Source organism: Cinclus cinclus, chromosome 6 (genome assembly GCF_963662255.1).
Source record: "Cinclus cinclus chromosome 6, bCinCin1.1, whole genome shotgun sequence".
Taxonomy (NCBI): domain Eukaryota; kingdom Metazoa; phylum Chordata; class Aves; order Passeriformes; family Cinclidae; genus Cinclus; species Cinclus cinclus.
The window spans coordinates 36,012,600-36,036,948 of NC_085051.1; the positions used below are offsets into that span (position 1 = coordinate 36,012,600).

The 24,349-nt window shown below is 39.1% G+C and overlaps 1 protein-coding gene across 2 annotated transcripts; it reads right to left on the reverse strand.

Moving 5' to 3' along the window:
* Positions 1 to 13,702: 13,702 nt before the first annotated feature.
* On the reverse strand, positions 13,703 to 21,619 carry DTD2 (D-aminoacyl-tRNA deacylase 2). Of its 2 annotated transcripts, none has more exons than XM_062495215.1 (3): positions 21,464 to 21,619; positions 15,978 to 16,047; positions 13,703 to 14,028 (listed from the first exon to the last, which is right to left on the reverse strand). In XM_062495215.1, exons 1-3 carry the CDS (start codon positions 21,518 to 21,520, stop codon positions 13,703 to 13,705), a joined length of 453 nt encoding a protein of 150 aa, XP_062351199.1. In that variant the 5' UTR covers positions 21,521 to 21,619. The 2 variants fall into 2 exon arrangements, with proteins under 2 accessions (XP_062351199.1, XP_062351198.1); XM_062495214.1 differs by having other exon boundaries at positions 21,422 to 21,619.
* Positions 21,620 to 24,349: the final 2,730 nt, after the last annotated feature.

A 24,349-nucleotide genomic window follows, 5' to 3' on the forward strand; every position in this document is an offset into this window, starting at 1 on the left:
ATACTGTTTATGCTAGTAGGCAAAAATAAAGAGGCCCCCCAGGTCTGCAGAAGGCAAAAAGTGCAGGTTCAAATTCCAGCAACCTCAAATGGGAGCTATGGCTGCCCAGCAAATTTATAGCACAGACAGAAATAATCTGATTTAAATAAACAACAATTACAGAATTTCAGTAATTTCATAAGGAATAAAAAATAACTAAAATTTCAGCTTAAATGAGTTTGGAGTTTAGACACTGGAAAGATATCTGAGTGGGAATATTCAACAGATAAATATGTTTATAATTATTAGAAAGAGAGAGCAGCCTTTGTTTACTTACTGACTTCTACAAACTATTACCAATTAATTCACAGAAGTTGCCTCAAAATCTTCAGTTAGAGAAGGTAAAGCTAAAAGCATCAGTGCAAGTGAATCAGTACTTCCACATCCTCTGTGTGGCAGGATCCCCATCATTCAGCCAACTTGTGCCTTTTTTCTATAAACACAAGCTTTAAATTTTGGCTTTACAGAGCTACAGAAAGCAAGAGCAGGTAACTGCAGGTCCCAATGTAACAGTGACCCCTCTGTACATTATTTTATGCTCAGTAGTGCTTATCACTCTTGGCTTTTCACTCAATCTAAAAAAAAAAAAAAAAAAAAAGTTGGGGATTTCGTGTGTTCTTTTACTGCTTTCTTTCAGCACCAAGACAAGAAGAAGGGAGAGGAGGAAGAGACAAAGTTAACTCCCCTGAAGACTTTAGCAGAAACACTGGTATGTTTGACTGACTAAATACTTCATGAAGAAGTTGAAGAACAACTTACAAAACCAGTGCCCAATCTTTCAATGCATATACACAAATACTTGAATTTGTCACTGATCGGTCTCATCAATTTGAGCAAAATTACCCTTGCCATCAAACTGACAAGTGCTTTTCATCCAAAAGTAATACAGAGCCATAAAATCATCATGTATTTTGGAGTGTTACATTACGTTGATCAGTGGTAGAGAAATTTGAAGCCAAGCACAGAGAAGATGGGACCAACAGTTTGCAAGAACAAGCCATGAGAGAAAGTAATAACAAGACCACAACTCAGAGCACATGGAAAAGAATACCAGGCCACAGAGAAGATCCAAAATTTTAAGACCTTTAAATCAAGCAGAACTATAACTCTTAATATCAAATTTTGAGTGCATTCGCATGTGAAAAACACAGGAAATAAATCTCATGGTTGAGTACTCATATGTTTTATTGTATATTTTATGCTTTAGTTGAATTCAGGTTCCCTCACAAATCTTCTTTTATAAATAAAAATACGTACACATTTGCATCACATGTTTATCTCAAACAGCAAAAAGCAATGAAGAGTCTGTCTGACTACAAGCAACAAAAAATAACAGATGATTGCAGAACCACTTCCTCTAGTTACTGCTGAAGATTTGAGACTAGGACAACTTCCACTTAGATCATATTTTTATATGCAATTATTCTGCTTAGAAACATGACTCTGAAATCATAGCTGTTTAAATAAGCCACTTTTCTTTCAGTTTTCCCTCTAAATAGCACTCTGGATGAAGAAATTTGCCACAGGAATGCTATGTGTCTATTCTCTCACTGAAAATTTGGTAGTATTTATGCAGGGACTTGTAAAAGATGCAACCCAAATTAATATCCATATATTGCATGCTCCACATATGGAGGATTTGCAGTGTTCCCACAGTGTTTCAGGCTGTACTAAAGAACAAATATCACGCAGCCCAAAGAGAATTCTTGTTGACTTCTCAACTACTTCCATTTGTGTTGCAAAACAAAGGGGTCGTATGTTCATGCTTTGCGAACAATGACGCTCACACAAAGTACTTGTTTACTCCCACAGAAACAGTTCCAAATGACTGGTTTTCCTACCAAAATGCTTATGAAGTGTTATTGATTTCCAAGTTTGGGAGGAATTACCCTGTATCTGAAAGTGCAATAAAGCTCAAAGGCAACAAAGACCTATGTGAAATCTATCAGAATTCTTGCTCCGGGCTTCCTGGTTTTAAAAATATTCATTCAAAGAATGTGACCACCCACAATCTTCACATATAACAGTGACACTGACAAGAACTACGACACAATATACATTTGCTGAAGTGTGAAAGAAACAGCAAGACAATGACTTCCAGGAATGTGGAATGATTTCTGTGAAGTTTGGAGGACAAAGCTTGACAAAATTAAAGAAAAATACCCTGAACAAAGTGCGAGAAAATGCAGTAGCTGTTTTAGTAATGCAAAATATTAAATATTTTTTTAAAAAAAAGACATTAATTCATTCTTTGTGTTAAAAGTACATACACTTTGATTTCACATTTCTTATTATCACTTTAACTTTTATCTCTACATGAGAAGAATTATTCCAGGAAACCAAGGAACAGCAACATTCAGTTACTGAGAAATATAAACAGCCATTTCCTCAGCTCCACAGTGGGCACTACTGGCACCCTCTGACCCCTCATGCCTCACAACTCTTGAATATTATTAAGGTTCATTTCTGAAAGTTTCAGTCAAAAGATAAAAATTGGTTCCATTATAGGGATCTCAGAATATTATTTTGTTTACAGTCAACTGGGCAAATTGCATATAAATAATTACCTAATACTTCTAATACTCAAAAAAACAGTATCACATCTGATACTGACAAAGTGACTTTAAAACATTTTCTTTTTCCCCAAAACTGGACTAAGTAAACTTCAAAAAGCAATAACTAGCTTCAGTCTGAATAAAAAAAGCATAGAATACTTTGGGTTTATTTCTTTGCAGATTTGAAATCTGATGTGATAAGAAGGCAAGTGCATGAAAACCACAGGAGTATAAACATCCACCTACTAACAATAACCTATAACCATTTCAATGTATGTCTGAACATAGCTTTAGTCCTGAGAATGTTGTAGACAATATTGTTCATCTAATATAGACAAAATATACCAAACTAAGTATGCTGACAGGGTGGGGTTTGTTGTTTGTTTGGGTTTTTTTTTGTCACAATGACAGAAGTTTCAGGAAATGAAATTACTTGTTAAAATGTTAAATTGACTTACAGTGATATATATGTCAGCAGTACGTGATATATGCATATGGATTATCCAAAAACCAGCTTGATTTTAGTTACCAATTTTCTGTTAAGGTAAATACTGAATTTAGTCTAGCTTAGCATTAAATTAAGCCACAGGGAATTTTTGTTGCATATATACTGAAATCCCATAAAAGGACACATATTTTTCCTAAAAATCACTATAGCTTTTACTGTGATGACACTTCAACTGCACTGGAATACTGACACAGAAATTTAGCAGCAGCAGCAGAAGCCCTCACAGATGCAAACTCTGCAGGAGACTTGTTTGGCAAATCAGAGATCACTATCCGGGCAAAAATCACTGACATACCTCACTGCAATGGTTCATTCTCTAGGTATTTTATGTGGCTGTTCCCCAAAGAAAACTCCAAAACAGCTCAAAAAATGTAACTGCCTAGAGGTTTCAAGCTTTTTTTGTCTGCAATGTAGATATAAATATACTGTGTGTCTTTGTAAAGGTTCTGCTACCTGAACCCAGTAAAAACCAGATAGGTAAAAGCTGAATAGAGCAAAGAACCCATAATCTGAAAATGTTTTTGTGAGGAGATGTTTCTAATTTCCTGCCTCATTAGGGTATTGTGAATCTTAAAACAGAAGATCATCCTGCATGTAAAGTTTTTTATGTGTCGACACACAACATCATGAACTAGTTAGTAAATCAGATATTTCACTGATTATGATATTTCACAATCCTATGTTCAATAATCAAGCTCAAGTTTTCTATGTATGGCTAGACTTAGTGTAACAGTAAACTGGCTTCCTACCCCACCTCCTTTTCATTGTGTCAAACCGTCACGAAAAGAAACCCAAGTTCCATTCATCACACAACCAGAAGTAATCTATTTTCTATGTCTCAACTGTTATTTCATACATTAATTGAAGCTATTACATATCCTGTAGGAAAATACTAAAGCATACAATATAGCTTCACTGTTTCTGAAGACAGGGAAAGCATTTCTGGCACGTGAGACTAAAATAAATATACAGTTCACATCACAACTTCAAACACCTAATCCTACTAAATCAAACCCCAAACTCAAGGAAACACTACAATTAATTAATCCAAAATTCAAAAGATAGCAAATTTCACTTACAGAAACACAGAACTGGACACAACTTCCATATACCTTCCTCGTCTTCTACCATCCTTCCACCCATTATCTCAATAAACTTTACTCTTAAATAAACTTACAACACCTACTACTCTTGCCCACACTCGAAAATGTCAACACTAATGCAACTTCACAGGTTTTACGTCCCTGTGCCAGGTTTTTACCAGTTATATGGTATAAACTTAGTCACTGCTCTATCCAGACAACCAGGAATTCAAACCGCAAAAGCTTACAATAACATTTCCAGATATCAGAACGTCCAGTATTTCTACCCCCCACCAAATATTCTTAATTACCAAGGTTTACAAGGAAATATAAAAACAGACCCCAAAATCATGGAACCTCGGAGCGAGTGAATGCCGAGCCGATGCCCGCAGCCTCAGGATCCGTACGGCCAGGCAAACCCCGACGCTGGCCCGCCCCGAGCCCGGCGGCACGGCCGCTCCGCCGCCGCTCCCCGTCACACCCGGGCGGCGCCCGGCTTGCCGCCCCCTTCCCTCCCCTTCCCTCCCCTTCCCTTCCCTTCCCTTCCTTACGGGGCTGAGAGCTGCCGCGCATCCCTGGGGAACGGGACGCGACGGCAAGGGCTAGGCTAGGCTGGGGGAGCCGCCCGGCCGCCGGCTTTAGAGCTGGCTGTGTGTGTGTGTGTCACCTGCCGACCCACCTGGCGGCTCCGGGGATGATCCAGCACTTTTCGGGCTCAGGCCTCGGGCAAGCGCAGCCCCGTCGGACTCCCAGCTCCGCTCGGCCCTGCTGCCCCTTCACACAGCCCCTGCTGCCCCTGGCCTCCCTCAGCCCGCGGTACCTGCCGGCCGCAGCGCTCCCGCTCTGCGGGCTCGGCCCCGTCCGTCCGCCCGCCCGCCCACCTCCAGCGCGGGGGGGGCGGCGGGTCCTGCGCCCGAGCTGCCGCCGCCCGCCGGCGGGGAGGGGGGAGGAAAGGGAGGAGGAGGAGTACGAGGGTGATTCCGGTGCTCAGGACTGTGCAATCGGGCCCGGAGCCATCGAGCGCCTGCGGCGGCCGGGAGGAGGGAGGGAGCGGCCCGGAAAGCGCGCAGCCCGGGGCGAGTGTGGCGGTGCCGGCGGGGACAGAGTGAGGGCCCTGGGGGCGCTCCGAGGTTCCGCAGCCTCCGGGACGATGAACGGCTCTGCGTTCGGGGGGACGGCCGGGGGCTCGGGGTCGGCCCTGCCCCACCAAAATCAGCAACAAAGATCCCTCTTGGTGAAGCTTTGTGAAGGTAGCTCAGCTGGCACGGCTGGGATTTATACCTGGCTGTCATCAGCGTCTGCCACGGCTTCAGATTTCCACTCCACCCCTCCGGCATCCACGTCCGGACTTCCCTGGGAAGGCCCCTGGGAGCTGCACAGAACAGTAACAGGAACACGCCCTTTATGTGAAGCGTTCGTCAAACTCCGCGTTTGCAAAAGTTGTTATTCCTGGGTTTCGTCAGTGTAAACTGTGATCCCAAATCGATATGGAATCCCAAGCCAAGGAATAATTCTGTGTCTTACAGACAAGGTCAGCTGAAACTCCTCCAGGAATTTCACCTCGTTTCTCCTACATCATAGGTGGTCCAACTGGAGGACGTTGCTTTGTCACTGGGAATTACTTCCACCCTTCCAAATTTTCATTAGCGAACTCACTGGTCATGAGAAAATATCCACTGGAAGGATTTTCTTTAATGTATTCTGTGATCAGTTTAAGTTCTATAATAATAAGAGGAAAGTATACGTCTCTCAATCAGTTTTAAAATAAACAATAATCTTATTGTAGTTTTCCAGCTGATGCCCAGCCATGTTTGGAATTCAGCTCCCAGAATTCTCTCCACAAGCCTGTGTTTTCTGGGAATATCTTCTTTTAACTTGTGCAAACAGAATCTCAGAATCATTAAGATTGGAAAAGACCTGTAGGATTGAGTCTAGCCTTTGACTGATCACCACAATGTCGACCAAAACACAGCACTAAGCACCATGCCCAGACATTTCTTGAACACCTCCAGTGATTATGTGTTCCATCCAATCTCCTCCCTGAGCAGTCCATTCCAATGTTTAATGACTCCTTCCATAAAGAAATTCTTCCTGTTATCCACCCTGAACCACCGCTGGCACAGCTTGGGGCTATGTCCTCTTGTGCTATCACTGGTGGCCTGGGAGAAGAGGCTGATTCCACCTGGCTCCAACCTCCCTCCAACCAGTTGTAGAGAGGGAATAATGCCCAGGACACAAAACCATAGGACCAGAAATTGTGTCTAAATCTTGCATAAGCTTGTACATTCGACTTCACATAGGTTCAATATGTAAAGTTTACGTGCAGGGGTCCTCTGTGAACATCTGTACTCAGTTATGCAGATGATACTGCTGAGAAATATTTCAAAGAGCACATGCAGGGCTGCCTGGTTACATTTTGCTGTAGATGCCATGAGCATCAGGCTGCATTACCATATATGGACACTTGTTTCATTTTTACTAAACTGACTGTGATAAAAAAACATGAGCACTGATGCAATGACCTTTTAAAAAAAAATTCTGGCAATGGATGTGGTAATGAAGAATATGCCTCACACCTGAAGCAGGAAATTATTTACATATTACGTTTCACAGAAATCGACTCCACAAACTCATACTCATATAAAGGTGCTAATCTGTTTTCAAAAATCACATACATTCCCAGGAAAGAATTACTTGCTAAGTTAACCTCATTTTGATCAGGGCCTGAATTGCTGCTACTAATACAGTGATTTGCAATTCACTTGTGAGAAAGGTTAGCTGAACAATTTATATTCCAAGACTGTTACAACTTTTTCCATAAGCAACTCCAGAAAAACAAGGGCTCTCTGACAGTCCTGAGGTACCAGAAACTCCTGTCAATATTTGTGAAGGATTGATCATGGTTAACTCAGAAACAAAAAACCCCAAATCTAGAATATTTTTTGGAAGATTACTGCTGTTATTGTCATTACTATACCTATTATTCACTTTGTTATTGTAGCAGGCAGAGACCCACTCAAAATTAGTCTCTCATAATGATGAGTGTTACATGAACACAGGGCAAGACAAAACATCATTCATTAAGAAGTAAAGCCTCCATTTTCCCCCAAGAATTATCTTGCCCGGCCACCCAGGACACATGATATCAAATCTAAGTAATGCTTTGTTAATGCTAAACTGATATGAATCAATTGGGAAATAAAGGCATGTTGATGCAGGATGCTCCTTCCATCTCTGAGTACATTCAGCTTTGGGGTTGCTTTGTGCCAGCAGGGCTTACATAAGGGTAAGAGTCTCTCTTCATTGGATTTATAGCTAACTTGGATTTTTACTATTATTTTTCCTTAAATTGGTCGACTGTTAACCATGCACTGATTCAAATTAGCATCTACTTTAGCAGTTATGCATGGCATTTTTATTTTTCCCCTTTTCAATCTGAAATTAAAAAATATATATTGTGCAAATTTATAGAAATTTGTTCTGAAACAGAAAAAATAGGACAATTAGATGCATTCACCATGTATTAATTCAATTTCCCTTTCTCCATTAGTCCTGACTGTGCTTCAATAATAAATTACTTAATAAAATAAGCAACTGGCAAATAACTGAAATGCTCAAACCTACTGATCAGTCTTCTCATTAGTCTATTTTGGTAAAGTGGGTTGACTGATTTAGAGCATGAGTCAGTTCTGCCATACAAATTCCAGACATAGTAGAATATCTATACAGTCACATATGCCTCTGAGCTAAATATTTTCATTCTTTCAGCTTTATAATCCTCAGTGACTCTAGAGGAAGAAAAAAGAATGTATGCCTTTGAATGCAGTGGGACTGTCCATGCATGACTAAGAATCACAGGACTTGGGCCTTGATTTGAATAAAATGTTACATCACCAAATAATTAAATAGCAAACAAAACCAAATTCCATTATATTTTAAAATCATTAAGAAGGGATGTCTTAAAATTAATTATAAGATTAACCATTTAGTTTTACTTTCTGGAGGCACGTAGAACCCAATACCCAATTGATGTGTCCTAGCTTTTGTAATATTTTAGGAACCAATCTTGGGTTTTTTACACGTTGAATATCAAAAATAATGTATAGTTTTGTGCTACAATACTGTTAGGCTTCTTTTTATTCCCAACACAGTTCCTTTTTGTACTATCTCAGAATGCAAGGCCTGAATTCCTGCCAAGCAATTACACAGTCCTACTGTTATTTTAAATCCTAAAATGCAAATAAAAGTATTATGCAGGCCTTGATAATGTTAGATACAGCTATCAAAATGGAAGGGAGAAATAAGAAAGTTAGATCTAGGGATGGATTGCCGACTAAATACTAAGGTCTCCCAAAAACCTTTTACATTCAATGTTAATCCAAAACTTTCATTGCCAGTCTCTTTTCTAATGGAGCACATCTAAATAGCATCGAGCTCATTTCTTGCACGTTCTTAACACATACTGATGTAATAGGGCATCTATTTTGGCACTTACACCAGTAAATGTAATTAAGGTGAATGGAAAGCAGTTTTAAATTCAGAGTAATGAGATACATATGAACTAGAACAGTAAGACAGGAATGCCATTTATTTGCTTTCCCATGCTGTCTGGATCACTCCTATTTTAGAAATAGTATGAAGTGTTACTTGTACTGATACCATTGAGTGCATTGAGGTACTCAAAGTGCTCTGTGAACATTAGCTTAAGTCACATTTGTGAGGCAGAGGCTGAAGTAGGAGGTAGTGAAAGGCAACTTCCTGTAGCTCCAGCAAAGCTGAAGAGATGTGCAAGAGTACTGCCTTCCAATAGAAAGAGGATCAGAGGTGATTCTTTGCTTTTAGAGAAAGGGGGAATACCCAGTGGTTTTAAACCTCTTTCCCCCCCATTTTCACTCTTTCTTTCAGATCACAGATGGAAAAAGTGGAGCAGAAAATTGTTTTGCCCAAAGCCACACACTGGCAGTAATTGAACTAGAAGACAGCATTGGTTTAAATAGAAAATGTGCAATACATTCATAGCATTTGGGCTATTCTAACTGCTGTTTCTTTTTCTTGTCCACATACACCATTTACTTTTCAGCTGTAATTGCATAGCACTCCTGGTAACAGAACCTTTTGGGAATCTCAGGGGGATTCCCAAATTGTGAGTTGCTTTCAAGAAGCTTCAAGAAACTAAAAAGGAACAAATAGGAAATACCAAATTCATCAAATTCTTGAGAGAGTGTCTCAAATTTTGGGTGCTGTTTCCCCAAGAAAAACATTGAGGAAGCTCTGCTTTCTGTTCTTGTCCAGCAATTGTGACTGATGCCTAGATTAAAGCAGCTGGTGGATCTCCCAGACAATCCAGTCCTGTCCCCCTGTGCGGTGCAATACATTAAAACAGTGGTGTTCATTGTTTTGTTCAATGTATGGTCTTTGGTCAATATACGGTGAGGATCAAGACACTGAAAAGAAGAATACATAGCCATTTATTAGATGAGAATTGAGACACAAAGAATTTAAGAAATTAAGTCAGTCACAATAGAGTTTGGTGGGAGACCTCAGGTAATGAATGCCTGTGTATTTGTGGAGACCCCTCTTAGCCCTCTGTGGCATATTGCTACGCCAGCTTCCAAAGAGAAACAATGTGTTTGAAGGAGTCCATATAGAAGGAAGTAATAGAAACTAAAAGAAAAAAATAGCAGAAGCTTAAGAGTCATCCCTCCTTGTCCAAAGAAGCTGTTTTTGTATCAGAGGAGGGATTGAGGTTCAGCAGATCATCCTTTTAAATCCAAGTAGATGTGGAACTTTGTTCTCAAAGAGAAGCTAAAGAGCATTTGCTGCATTGAGTCACAATGAAGAATTTTTGTGGAGTTTGTGTGGTAAATGAGATCAGACATCACAGATGCATTAAAAGACCTGGTGAAAAGCACCACAAAGGCTGGCTGATATCCAGCAGCCCATCAAGTGGCTGCCATTTCAACATGGGGAAACAACTGTCTGCAGAAACTGCAATGTGCAAAATCTTGTTATAGGCAAAAAGAAATCCACCGTATGTTCAGAGTCACACCAAGTTTACTTTAATTGCCATCGTAGCAATTTAATAAAAGAATTATTATCAGTCCAAATCTAATTATTGCAGAAAAACAAAGGAAATAAACTATATAGAAAGTCTCAATAATAATAGTACAGTAAAAATTGTTATGCATGCACTATTTAATACCTGCCCTTACCCCTCTTCCTGGTGTCATGCTTGCCCTTTCGCCCCCTTATGGCTTCCACCTGGTAGAGGGAGCACAGTGGATCATCAGCATCTGGAGTCCTGTGCCTGCAGGAGTATGATATTGATGTTTATAATTTCTTCTTTCTCCCCTTCTTTTTTTTGAAATATCTCTCACTTGGGGTTCTTTTTATACATTTTACAATAAAGTTTTACTCCTTGCTTTTTATTCACTGGCCTGCAACTATGGGGGGGTTTTTTTGTTGTTAATCTTAAATGTTTTGCTTTTTGCTTATCTCCTACACTCGTTCTTTCTTCTCTTTTTTATCCCTAAGAATAGTTTTGCCCAGCTCCAGCTTAGTATTTCTTTAACTGACCATTAGCAAGTTGTTTATAGCCTTGGAGTCTCCAGTGCCAGCCTGTGCCCTATCTCTTACTATCTCGTGCCTCTACTTTACACTGCAGTTGGTGTCTTCATTTCTCAAAGTTCCTGCTGTTTTAATAGGCCTGTATTTCTGTACCCTGTAACACCATGTTAGAGTCTTAAAAATATAATTCTACACAGAATAAATACTAATTATCAATATGTATATAACAATTGTGGTTACACATAAAACAAATTAGCCATAGTCTCCTGCCCTTACAAACAATTTGTTACAGCCAAATCAAATAAAACCAAAGCTCTGAGAAGACTGGGGAAAGTTCCTGTATAACCCTTCATCCTGAGCTCTTGGAACACTTGGGACAAGGCCTGTGGACTGTCACTAGCAGTAGCAATACAGCTGCAAGTATTACTGGGCTACATGCTGTTTATTAACTTCCAGGTCTGGATTAATATTTGTATGTTGTAAATCCATATGTTGCACACTCTATATAGCAGCAGGGGTAAAAAATTTTCAGAAAGAGCATGGGAAGGAAGCAGGAATACTGCTGACTAGCAAAGAGGCCTGTTGCCCCTGAACTCATTAGTGAGTGTTTATGAGCCTAGTTCATAGTCCACACATGCTCAGCTTCAGCACACTGGGTGTGTGTGCTGCAAACAAGGTCACAAAAACCTGATATTGCAAATTTCTGCGTGGCAGATGAATTGGAAACATAATAGCATAAGGACAACTCCTCACTTCATAGGTTATTTCAAGGAAGTGGGGAATATTAAGCATCTTCTAATGGATATTCTCTAAGTATAGAACAGGATAATTATCTGAGTTTTTGTCTAGTAATATTACAGAAACTATTTAAAGAGGAGTCAGGTCATCTGTTTAAAGCATATATTCATGGCTGAAGGGAATAAGTCTTTGGCTTTGAAAAAGTAATTTTAATCATTTTTTTTTATCAGCATGTTATTCAGAAATGGCTTCCTTCAGTAAATGGATTGTGAATCAATAATGGATATAAATAAAGCAGTACAAAGGGTGCAGCATTCACGAAACATTTTCAAACTTCTCTCTCTCAGAAATCTTAAGAGTTCTTTAGAGAATGAATTTCCAGGCTGCCAAAGATCTTTCTGGAGACAGGAAGTAAATTAAAAGCTCAGACTTTTTATTATACCTCAAAAGGTTAATTCTTGACATATACTAAATACCCACAATTCCTGTAAGGTCTGTGAAAAGTGGTATTACTCAGCACTTTTTAGGATTTGACCTCCAACAGAAAGAGGAGTTACAATGTTTTTCCAAGCACACAGATCATCATGAATTTGTATTAGTCATTTGCATCAGGACAATATTACTTGAATGTTGCTAGCAGGAACTTTGAACATGACTCATATTGTGTCTGTCATAACTGTTAATTATTAATGAATGAATATGTCATTTGGGTCTAATAGCTAATATTTGCAGGCCATTTGTGTAAATGGTTGTTTTCAACTGTGAGAATGTCAGTTGCCAGGAATTCAATATCCTTACTTACTTCACAATTATTAGCCATATATTATGCTAACCTGAAAAAAATCTCATTACTCTCTTATCAAAATTATAAGTTCCATATCTGTTTAAAAAATTATTCTCATGGCATAGTTTGAGCCTACAGATTATACATTCAATGTTTTGTACAAAAGAACGATAAGGACAGATACTTGTAACTACTGGCCTACAATTTAGGATTGTGCAAGCTGCCATCCTCACTAACCATAACGTTTTATATATCTTCCAGAATAAATTCTTACTTAAATGGCAATTCTGGATAATTTCTGCAAACCACATAAATGTCTGATTTCACTTTGAACCCTTCTAAACCAAAATGCTGAAAAAAAAGAGAAACTTGAGACACAGGATGAACACATTTGAATCAGTTTTGTATTTGCCACATTTTAATATAGCTGTTCTGCTGTTACTGCTTTTGAAGACAGAATTTCCCATGATATCTTCTTAACACCATCTGTTAATAATGCTTATAACAGAACTGCTTAGGGGGTCAGCTGGGAAGGGTGGCCCCAAATGAACCAATTCTGTCTCTAAAAGGAAAGCAAGTCTCTGCCTAGCAGCTTCAATGGACAAAAAGCTGGAAGGAAGCAATAGGGCAGAGGGAACAAAGAGATGGCAGTGTACATTGTGCTATCTTTATTTTTTGTTTTCATTTGAATGTCCGTGTTCTTTTCCTGAGGCTCTGTTATGAAAGAATTGAGTAGACAGCAAGACCACAGTAACAAGGACATAGACCAAGCTACTGCAGGCAGCCTATCAAAACACATCAGAGATTTCAGAATGCAAGCTTCAAGTAAGCAATTCAGTGATACTGCTGGTTTCTAGATGTGCCTCACTTATTGTCCCCTGCATAGCCTATCATCAGTCCTGTACTACCCTGAGTCTCCCACCGTTACACACTCAGGTTGAGGGGGATTGACTTTCTTATTTAGTACTTACTCTCTAAGAGACTACAACTCAGTGAATATTTTTCCAATATATTAGTTAGAAAGCATTGTCATTGCACAGATAGAAAGCATAAAGGCAAAAATGGATGTAAGTACATCTAAAGTATTAGGTTTTTTTATCTATAAACCACTTCTTCAAGCTATACATGTAATACTTCTTTCAAATATGATTTCAAATAAAAAATGATTGCATTATTGGATCAGTATTAACAAATATTTTGAGCACACTTCAAATGCGTATGAGCAAAAAAACCATACTCATTATAGCAAGGCAGTCTCAGGAATCCTTCTACTCAATGGGATTGGTAAAACGAGTAAAGATGAGTGAAAGCCTTTTTTAAACTACCTCCCAAGGTAATCAAGCACTTTAATGCTTAGGAGAAAAAAAACCAAACCAAAACAAAACAAACAGAAGACACCAGTACTGTATTTGGGATACAATTTATTTTTTCAAAATTCAATCAGATGAGTGTAAGGTCCATTTGTATCCAGTTTTAACACCTGCCTGTTTCCATATGTGCCATGCTTGACAAGAACACCAGCTTCCATGCATTTGGCATTGGCAGCCACCTCTTTTTCACACAAAGTCACAAACTGAGAATAAAGTTCCAACCCTTTTACTTTTTCAATGTTTGCATGGTACTGCATCTTTCTTCCCTTTGGTTTACCACCTAGGGTAGCTTGTGGTATGATAAGTACATCACCTGGTAAATCAAGAACAGAGACAAGCTCGCCGTTTTCATTTTCACTTAATTTAACATTCAAGAGCGTATCAACTGCAAATAAAAATAAAGTAAGAGTTAGTCTAACTGAAGTTAATTGAACACGATATCATAAACAAGATCAAATATTTTGATGTGTGACAAATCACTGAGTAAAAGAAACTGTTTATTAATGAACTGAAACATGGACAATCAATACTTAACCAACTAATATGTCAGAGTATTGTAAGGAATGTGAAAGATATTAATATCATATGTCTAAAGTTCTATGTTTTGGGGAAGTGATTGCTATCTAAAATCCTAAAGCTGATTCTAGTTGGACACCCCCAAAAGAACCCAGGATGCAATTACTGAGCCTTTCTTAACTGCTTGATACTCAAATATGCAGCATCTGCACAACATTCCATGTTGTAGGACACACCATCTTCAGTGCATTTTGGAGAGCATTGTGCCCTGACTCTCTTTTCAATCTGGTTGCAGCAGTTTGCAGCAGGACCCAGCACTGATCTGAGCTGAAGGCACAGCTCCACAGTTTGGTCTCAAGTACAGCAAGTGTCCTTCAGTGCTCCAGTTGGAGACATGCAGCTACCAGTTTGTCACTTGAGACAGGAGGTGGGCAGGAAGGTCAGATGCAATTTGGCTTACAAGCCAGAACATATAAACTTGCAAATAAAATCAATGCATTTACTAACTTTAGATTTTCTGGTGTTTCTGTAACAAATCAAATCATTACCCCAACTCTGTAAAAGCTGGGAGGATACTAGTCATGCCTTCAAATCCTAAACATAAATGTTTAATGTTGTTAGAAGCAAAAACAGCTGAGTTGTGATTCAGGAACCAAACCCACACACTTAAACAGATTCAAAATATATTTATGAAACAATATTCTCTAAGACAGGCACTCAAGGAGGATGTCCCTAAACAGATCTCCCCATAGGAAAGAGAACTTTCTTTTTCTGACCTGTTTTAGCTGTCCCACAGCTGAAAATGTAGTTATTCTCAGACAACATTCTCATTAAATTCTCACTAGCACAAAATAATTTTTTATATCATAGATTTAAATATTTAGCATCACAGAAGCACAGTGCCCTCCAAGATCTCAGGAGCTGCCCTCAGCATTTTTAATAGCACCTGTACTTGTGCACTGCTGATCCCAACCAGTAGCCTGAAATAGACTGAAATAGTGAAATATTGTTACACAATCTTAAGCCAATTCACTAGTATCTGCCAGCCATATTAAAGAAAAGGGACACTTCTTCCTGGAATATGCAGCATCACAGGATTTCTCAGGGGAATCAGTGCTACTGATAGAGGAAAGGAGGGAGAAGAAATGCCATCAAAGTAAAAAAACTACAACAGAACAAAAAAAAAAAAAAAAAACAGGCCAAACAAGCCAAACCAGGACTGGCTAAAGACAGAAATAGCTACTATTTGACCTTATCCACAGCATCTTCTCTGCTTCAATGTAAATGTTAAACTGCATGTGGAGAGGAAGACAAAAATTGCAGACGTTGCTCTTATTGCCTCTGAACCAGAAAACTGCACGTTAACAGTGCAAGCACCACTGAAGTGAGATGGGGAAGACACTGTTTCATTATCCACACAACTCCCTCTACTGGCTATAATTTTAAATATTCTGCACATACAGTGAGATCAGTGTTAAAAAACTTTTCAAATCAAGCCATGAACTATTTGAAATGCATTTCTGTCCTGGACTGAAGCCACTGCCCAACACATGTAATATGTTTAACAGGAGGTGCAGCATTTTCTGTGTTTACTAGAATGCTGTCAGGGGAATTTGTTTTCTAGGCTGGTCATAAACAGACAACGAGGCATGGACAACTGTCACAAGAAACAAGACAGACCAAACAGTTCTTTCAGCCAGGTAAGTGATACAGAATAATGCCATCTCATGGCTTATCCAAACGGTTGCTACCTTCTCTGCCTCAACTGCTTTTCTTCCTTTTCAAACAATACAATAATGTATATGGATTATATCATACCAATTTTTGGGACAAGATCCTCATCAGCACCTTTGAAGAAGCATATGTAGATGACAAGTCCTCTCTGGATCTACAAAAGATTACAGACAACGACATCAATGTTTTTCATTATCCACAATGCATGCTTATCATTAAAACTGGTATCAAAAATTACGAACCACATAACAAAGGTTCAAAGAATAGCTTCACTTATTTAGTATAGCTTCAGACATTGAGTTTACACACCACACTGTGGAAGGCAAGGTATATATATACTGATTATCTGCACAATACTTCTACATACAATTAAGACAATTTATTAGCTCCATGTGAAGTAAACTTATTTGGAATGTAGAGTGTACTGTATTAACATAGATGAGGTGACAAGATGAATTAGTATACTTAAATCCAGCATAAGAAATACTTTCAGCTTTTTTCCTATCAAACGTACAGCTAAAATAATCTTCAGTGTGAATGATGATATTATTTCCAATTATGAATAAAGAAAAACACCACAGGACTTGTCAAAGAACTGAATTTTATTCGGATGTTGAAAGTAATCTAGTACAACATAAATCTGAAAAAACCACAATCTGTCAAATATTATGATCAAAAACTGTGAAGTTGTTCAGAATATAATAAAGTTGTTCAAAATACTATTTATCAGCTTGGGTAAAATCTAAATGGCAAAATGGAACCTTTCAGTACTGGTATAGAGTAAAGGGTATGCCACATCTTTAGCATTCAGAGAGACTATGTATTTGAGGGAAGAATTATGTATTTGAAGGAAGAATTAGGCCTCCACTGAGGAGAAGGCACAAGAAAACTCTTGCATGGCTTTTCTGCTCACTTGGTTAGTCTGTAAGGAATGCACGTGCAACAACCCAGGCTTTATTAAGCCAAACTGATAGGCTCTGCAGCCAGCAGCAACTATGTCTCACACACAAGTACACCTGCATGGCTTAACTTCTCCAGGAAAAAACCCCAAAGTATCCACAGGCAGACAGGATCCACAGACAGACAGGATATAAAGAAACCTCCCTGCTGCTTTATCAAGATAAGTATCTTTTAAATTTTGTTGGAGGAAACATAAATGTCAACTTGTGAAATACCACTGAAAAGATGTTAAATAGATTGGGACAGGAAGGAGTTATTAATACCAATGCTATCAAAGCAAAAGGATAGAAAAATGTGAATAATTTCTAAAAGACACTTAAATATTTTCCTCTATTTGTTTTTTCCCAAAATGATAAAGTTTTTGGTGAAGAAATCCTAGCTATACACATGATATTTTGCCCCTTTGTTATTGCAGAGATTAAACAAAATGCTCAAGGCAATGAATGAGAAAAGCTATGCCTTCTCAACTACTTTTCTAGTGACTAACTTCTGAAAAAAAGAGAATGTTCTTTGTAGCCAAAATGTCACATGCTGAGAACTTTCAAAAGCTTTAAATGGCTCCTTTCAAAACTCAATATGACCACTGAAGAATATTATACAGACTCCCAAATGACAGCCATGTTTCATAAACACTGTAAGAAATTTGATGGCCAGAATCTCAAGTGACATTTCAAATTATCTGTTCAAATAAGGGAGAGAAATGCAGACTGCCAAACATTAGATGTCCTTACATGTTTAGCTAAATATTCATTCCAGAAACAGACTGGTGTCAGGATACTAATAGTTAACAATAATGTACAAATAACTACTAATAAAAATATTTTTGATAAAATAGGCCAAATGTATTTACATTGTATACATCTAACCCCAGCATTAGAAATAAGTGACTGTGATACAGCACACATCACAGAAAATAATTTTAATTCTGAGACTTGTGGTTTTTTGTACAGCCTCACAGCAGTAATGATATTCTGCAAGCAGCTCATTTAAAGACACAAAAAGTAAGTAAAGTGACCCCTGGAAGTCCTAAGGCCAGACAGATAAAGTAAAACAAATCATGATTTTTCCAGCTTCTGCCCTTATTTGATGTCTGGTTTTGAATAAACTATTTATCACAAGATGAGACATACATACTGAAGAAAATTAGAGGGACAGGAGGTTAAATGAGAAAACAATTAATTCAGAGACAAGTTAAAGCTGACAGAGGGTGCTTCTATTTATGCTGCACATTTATGATCTTCTGGAACACTTTACAACCATGATACAGATGGAAGCTCTGCAACTACTTGTAAGCTGAAACTTATGTTTTCAACTATGACTGAAAACTGGGGTTCAATACGTGCAGCCACGTTTCAACCCCTTGTTAAGTCTTTGTTCTTCAGTTTTCTTAATTGAATAGAAGATGTAAAATTGAATGCAATTACAAGACCAAACCTAGCAATAACATGTGTCAGTCTGACCTTAGCTCAGTATTTCAGGTGTCCTAAGACTTGTGCTCATTGTCAATGTAATGTGTAAACTTTCTGAACCAAAGCAAAACCATTGCCATTGCTGCAGGTCCTCTGTAACCTACCGAAGCCTAGCTGACTGCTTCTCAGACCTATATTTAATGCATAAAGATTTGAGTGAAATAACACAAACAAGAAGATCATAAATTCAACATGCTGGTGTGCAAACAGCCACTGCAAGGAACCTACACAGTGACAGGAAAGTTGTGTTCTATGTGGATGTACTGTCAGCAGTAAAATGTCTACATAAATAAACCAGCAAAGCAAGATACTGTGCAGTTGTCTTAAGTAATCATCAGATCAGGCAACCTGCATCAAGAAGGGCTGAAGTACCCAGCCCTAATACCCATACAGACAGCCTTAGCAACACTGCCCTCAAATGCTGTTTTTTAGCTCTTTTGCTAGAAAAAAAAAAATAACTGAAAAAAGGAAAAAAGAAATAACTGATTCCTCCCTCACTCTCCTTACTAACTACATTCATCTGTATCTTTCAGGATTTCATTAGCAAAACTGAAATATATTCTGCAAAATATTATCTTTACCTTTTATTATTTTTTTCCTCCAGGAAAATGCAATAGATAATAGATAAAACAGAGATACTTTGTAATTCTTAGAAACTCAGCTTGTGAAACTTGCTTACATAAATTATTCTGCGACATTTGAAGTTCAGATTTACTACCCTCTGGGAAGATTTCCTCATATTTCTTATACTCAGTGCAGCAAAGAGAGACTACATCATCTGCCACAGGTCACAGAACAAGTCCATGCCTGGTATTTTGCACCTTTTTTTGCCATAGTAACTGGAAAATTAGTCAAGGGAAATAAGATAATGAAAAGACAGTTTTCCTTGCATAAAGTGTAGGCACTTACACTTTTTAGCTGAATATTCATTTTATGTTTCTTTTCTCACACAGTTATGAAATACACCAAACATTATTTCACCCTTAACTTTACAAGAATAATTTCTTTTTTTCTTCCTACGTTGCTGTATACCCAAACCTTTCATGGAGAGTATATAACCAAAATTTTCCATAAACAAGACATCTATGTGACACCTATGTGCAGTAACACTCAACAGGCCAAAAATCTCAATCATGAAAACACAACAAAGGCAGAGATTCACGTATAAAATGTACTCCTAAACTTTTTTCAGATAAAGAACATCTGCTCTGAAGATCCTAAAGTACCTACAGGGGTCTCTTACAGCTCAGAAGCTATTGAAAGCCACCTACATAATATGCCATTTATAGTATGCTAGAAATGTCTTAAGGTGAGGTCATACTTTTAATTGGTCGTAAAATATCAGGAACACACTGGTCCACATAAATAATAGTTGATGAAGTGCGTATTTTTTATTTTTGTGTTTTTGCGTTGACATGCAAAAATAAGGAGTAAAGTTACCCTATCAGAAAATGTCAGCAGCAAAATTTCCTTCCAACGACCTCTAAAATATTACAGAAAATACAAACTTACAGTTGGGTTTTTTTTTTCTGCATGGTGACTAGTTCTTGTTAAAACATACTTCTCTTAAAAAGCCCCAGGTACCCAGGAAAGACTGCCAAGGACCTACGATAAAGTAAGGTGCATGTCTGAACAATATCTGCTGGAGACCACCCAAATCTCTTCTAGATTCCTTTAGCGCTATCTATTACTCTTCCAGTAATTTTGCAAATTAGAGAGATGAACTACACAACCTCCTTACAGCAAAGTTATTCATAGCTCTCAACCACAATATGTACCTTTTAAGATAGCTTAAAAGAAAGACAGCAAAATTACATTTCTGCTTTCCTTTACTAGATCTACAATTACTTCCATGATTATCAAGCTAGAAACAGGCTATGTCTCCTGTAGTTAATTTATGCTGGGCTGAGTGAATTTTATTGTAATTTACATTATACTGGAGAGGCCAATAATGTAATGTACATAGCTGCATTACATCTGTGAAACACAGCATCTGTGAGATGACACTTATTTCCTCCCAGTAAAACATTCTGGCTTCCCAGACTGTACTGCAGAAACTAGTTCTGCTGGATCCACCTGCCCCTTCTGAAAAAGGAGAGAAATGTTTTAAGGCTGATGTGAAAGGCAGACAGTGAACTCTCTTCAGATGTGCTGAATGAATGCATAAACCCTTTAACCATACTAGAACTTTTTAAAACTTGTGCAAGTGACTGTATTAAGCCCCTTCTGTTGTAATAGTCTCTAAAAGGAACAAAAGACAAAACCAAAAAACCCATGGGGGCTAAATAGTTGACAAGGGCAGAAATGAGTTATTCTAGTGTAGTTAACTCACAAGCAATGACAACTACAGCAGGACAGTGCATTATTCCAAAAGGCAGCCTTCATGCTTTGGTGAAGAGCCCCGGGCTGCATGCACAGCACATCCATCAAAGAGTCCACAGACCTACCTACCTACCACGGCAGAAGACTGTGGAAGGAAAAGTAACCTTAACCTGTGTGGTTATCTATATGCTAAACGTCGTTTTTAGTTAGTGCCCTGGAAAAAAACAACCCCAAACATCAGAACCACTGCTGCTATAGTCCCATTGCCCCACCTGGCCTCTTCTCTCCAAGTTCACACTACCACACAACAAATAAACCCACCGGCCAGGGTTGTAGTGTTTCTGTGAAAGCGTGTTTAAGAAAAGAAGGAACAACACAGCTGGAAGGGAAGCGTTTGGCCGGGGAGCAGTCATGTTCCTGAAGAGACTCTGGCGTGCGGAGGGAGAAAGGGGAGTAGAGAGAAACCTCTGTGCGCCGACCTCGGCCTCCTGCTGCTCATCCCTTTGCCGATAACCAGAGGTCGAGGACAGCGTACCGGAGCACAAGCGAGACTAGGATGTAAAACTGCCCGAAATCGAGCCTAGCCCAGGAAAAGAGCCGCGGGAAGCTCCCCAGGAGAGGGGGGTGTTCCCCTCAAATGTCTCAACGCCCACCCAGCCCTCGCCGGCGCACGCGCGCAGGGAGGGAGCGCTTTCCCGCCGGCCGCCCCGATGGGCCCCGCTCCAAGGGGGCGATGCCGAGGGTGGGGGGCGGCCCGCGGCCCACTGCCCACGTTACCTCCACCCACTGGGCCTCGGAGCCGCGCTCGGGCGGCCGCACCTGCAGCCGGGCGGAGACGCTCTGCTGCAGCAAGGCCCGGGCCCGCGTCGCCGCCATGGCTGGCCCGCAGCGCCGGGGGAGGGGCCCGGCCCGGCCCGGCCCGGCCCTGGGTCACGGGGAGCGCGTGGTGGGGCCGTGTGCGGGTGGTTGAACGGGGGTCTCTGGGCTGCCCACTCTATGGAGCTTTGGAGCAGAATTAAACCAAGTATTTCTACAGCTCTGCTTCCTCATGTCCCTATAGCTAGCAGGAAGCAGGCTTTGGTTTCCTATTTTGATGAGAAATTGAAGATCTGGTCTTCTGGTGGGGAGGTGTTATAAACTTGTGATAAGAGCAGCATGCTGCATAGTTTATGCATAGAAAAGGAAACCTGAATTTTGTTTGTTACTTGTTCGTTACTTGTTTGTGTTTCAGGTGGCTGAGATCAGTATCAAGTTGGAGTATTTCTCTTCACTGATACTGCATTGGAGCAGAGGGAACAGAAGACGCAGTTAAAAGGGGTCTGGATAGCTAGGGATCCAAATCATCGGGGAAAATAAAGTGCATAGTTTTGACATGAACTCCGACTTCTAATGTAAAAGGTTAAAATATTGCGAGTGGTTAATTTATTATCTTCCAGGTTTTTGGCAACACACCCTGATACTCTGAATGGCTCCAAAACTGGAAGAGTTATGTCTTTCTCCCATACATGAATTCTGGCAGAGAAAAGTTTTGAAGCAGCAATGCCTTCATTCAAGTCAAGATAGAATGATGCAGAATCGTCTCAGTATCTCTCTCCAAATTCATTTTATGACCAAAGATTTTATTTTTACAACTGTGATTTTCAAATATTGTATTTTTTAAAAAGTAATAAGTTTATATATAGCAATATGAGTAAGAAGCTGATTTTTAGTACCTGGAGTCAATCACAGTGTGATATTACCAGAGGTTCCTATTGAACAGCAAGGGCCAATATACACTTTTGAATAATCAATGTTACACATAGGGATATATTTCTGTCTGTCATCTTAAAAGAAGATCCTTGATGTGTGTTCAGTGAGGTTGTTCTTCCCAAAGCAAACCTTCCTGGAAGAACGGGAAATTGCACCAGGTGGTTAGTGTATGAAGTAGCTCATTTTTGCTAGCTGTAAGGTATTGTAAAACATGATGTTTTTATTTAAACTCAGCTGATTTTATTTAAAACACCTTATGTTCATTTACTTGAAAGCTGTATCCCCAGACTCATTAAGAAGAGTTTAATGAGGTAGAAATGCATTTAAAATGAGACAGTTTTCCATATATGTTTGTGATATAAATTGATTGTTAAGGAGAATGGATTTTACTACTGTCTGAGCAAATTATAATAAGCAGATTATAGAGGGATATTAATATATAAGGCTATTGATTGTTATTTGGTGCTGTGCCATTATTTACACCAGGATATGATGGAGAACATTTATTCATGTGCAAGTTTCAATACAAATACCTGTGAAACATTGCATAGAAAAAAATAAGTGTGACATAATTGTTTTTTTATGGATTCTTCATGGAATTACGTAGTATTTTCCTTGGGAAGCCAAATAATTATATTGCACCTTGAATTTCTTGAATTTAACTGGCCTATTGTTAGATTAAAGGCCTCTCTTTTTATGCCAAAGAGTAATATTTTTGGATAAATTTGTTGGATAAATTTGAGGCGTGGATTTAACTGTTGGTTTTGTATTAAGAAAACCTACCTTTTGACAACTAAAGAATATATCCCTCAATAAAATATATTGGTATTTTTAGCAGGTACTATATAAAGGCATTTTTCTGCCTGTTTTGGATTTGATTGTTGTCCCAGAATACTTCCTGTATCCTCTCTGCTTGTTGTCACTGGATCTGAAAGTAGATATTTTGAGAATGGTACCCAGAAGACATTTCTGGTTATTTTCAGATCATTTCTCTTTCAGAGGGGCAGATGGCAGTCTCACAAATTGCAAATGGTTCAGTGTCTGAGTTCAGGAAGTGTTTGGACAACACTCTCAAGCACAGGGTATGATTCTTGAGGTGTCCTGTGCAGGACCAGGAGTTGGACTTGAAGATCCTGATGGGTTCCTTCCAACTCAGTGCATGATTCTGTGATTATGTGATTGTATGCACATTTGGAACAAATCCTTTTGTCAAGAGGTGGGTGGATGCTGGAAGGAAGCTCTGCCTGTGTAGAGACTTGGCTTTCTCCTTGACTTTCAGTACCAAAATGATCTCAAGTGGTTGAATTCTTCCCTGGGGATGTTTTTTTGAGGGTTTTTGTTATTACTATTAAGTTTGGTGTTGCATACTATTTGGCAGGGGCAGGAGTTGACTGGACCTTTGAAGGGACAAGATGTGTCCGAGATGCTTTTCCTCTGTCTATGGTGTCTAAAACATGATCAGTGGTCTTTCATGCAGCTATCACATCAGCAGAGTTGCCCCATCTGTTTTGAAGAGAAATTATACAAAGCTGTAGTGGCACTTAGATAATAGCAAAGCTACAAAGTAGGTTGCTCTCAAGGGTTATATGTGGGTAAAGCTATCCCCTTTGGGACAGTTGTAGCTGAAAGGCTCCAGAGTATCAAGAGAAGAATTGGATTTCAACATTTCATTTTCTCCATTGCCAAATTTGGAACTCTTCCCTTGCAAAACCAAAAAAATTCAATCACTTAGAATCATTTAGTACAGAATCACGGGTGGGGCCCACTACTGATATGAAAGGTGAGACAGAACCAGTGGATGTCCCTGTGGCAGCTGTTAAAGATTGCTGTTATATATTGCTCATCTTCAGAGCCTGGAAAGTGGAATTTACAACAGTGAATTGCAAACTTCCATCACAAGGTCAAGATATTTGCACAAAATAATTTGTAAGATGGGATTAACATTGGAATAATTTC

What these genes read in the sequence shown, in the direction of transcription:
- DTD2 (XM_062495214.1), bottom strand. Translation starts at nt 21,520, where the DNA reads ATGGCGGCGACGCGGGCCCGGGCCTTGCTGCAGCAGAGCGTCTCCGCC. An exon ending in CCGAGGCCCAGTGGGTGGAG is followed by an intron (nt 16,048 to 21,421) that starts GTAACGTGGGCA and finishes AATCTTTTGTAG; the next exon opens with ATCCAGAGAGGACTTGTCAT. An exon ending in GGATCTTGTCCCAAAAATTG is followed by an intron (nt 14,029 to 15,977) that starts GTATGATATAAT and finishes TTTTATTTGCAG; the next exon opens with TTGATACGCTCTTGAATGTT.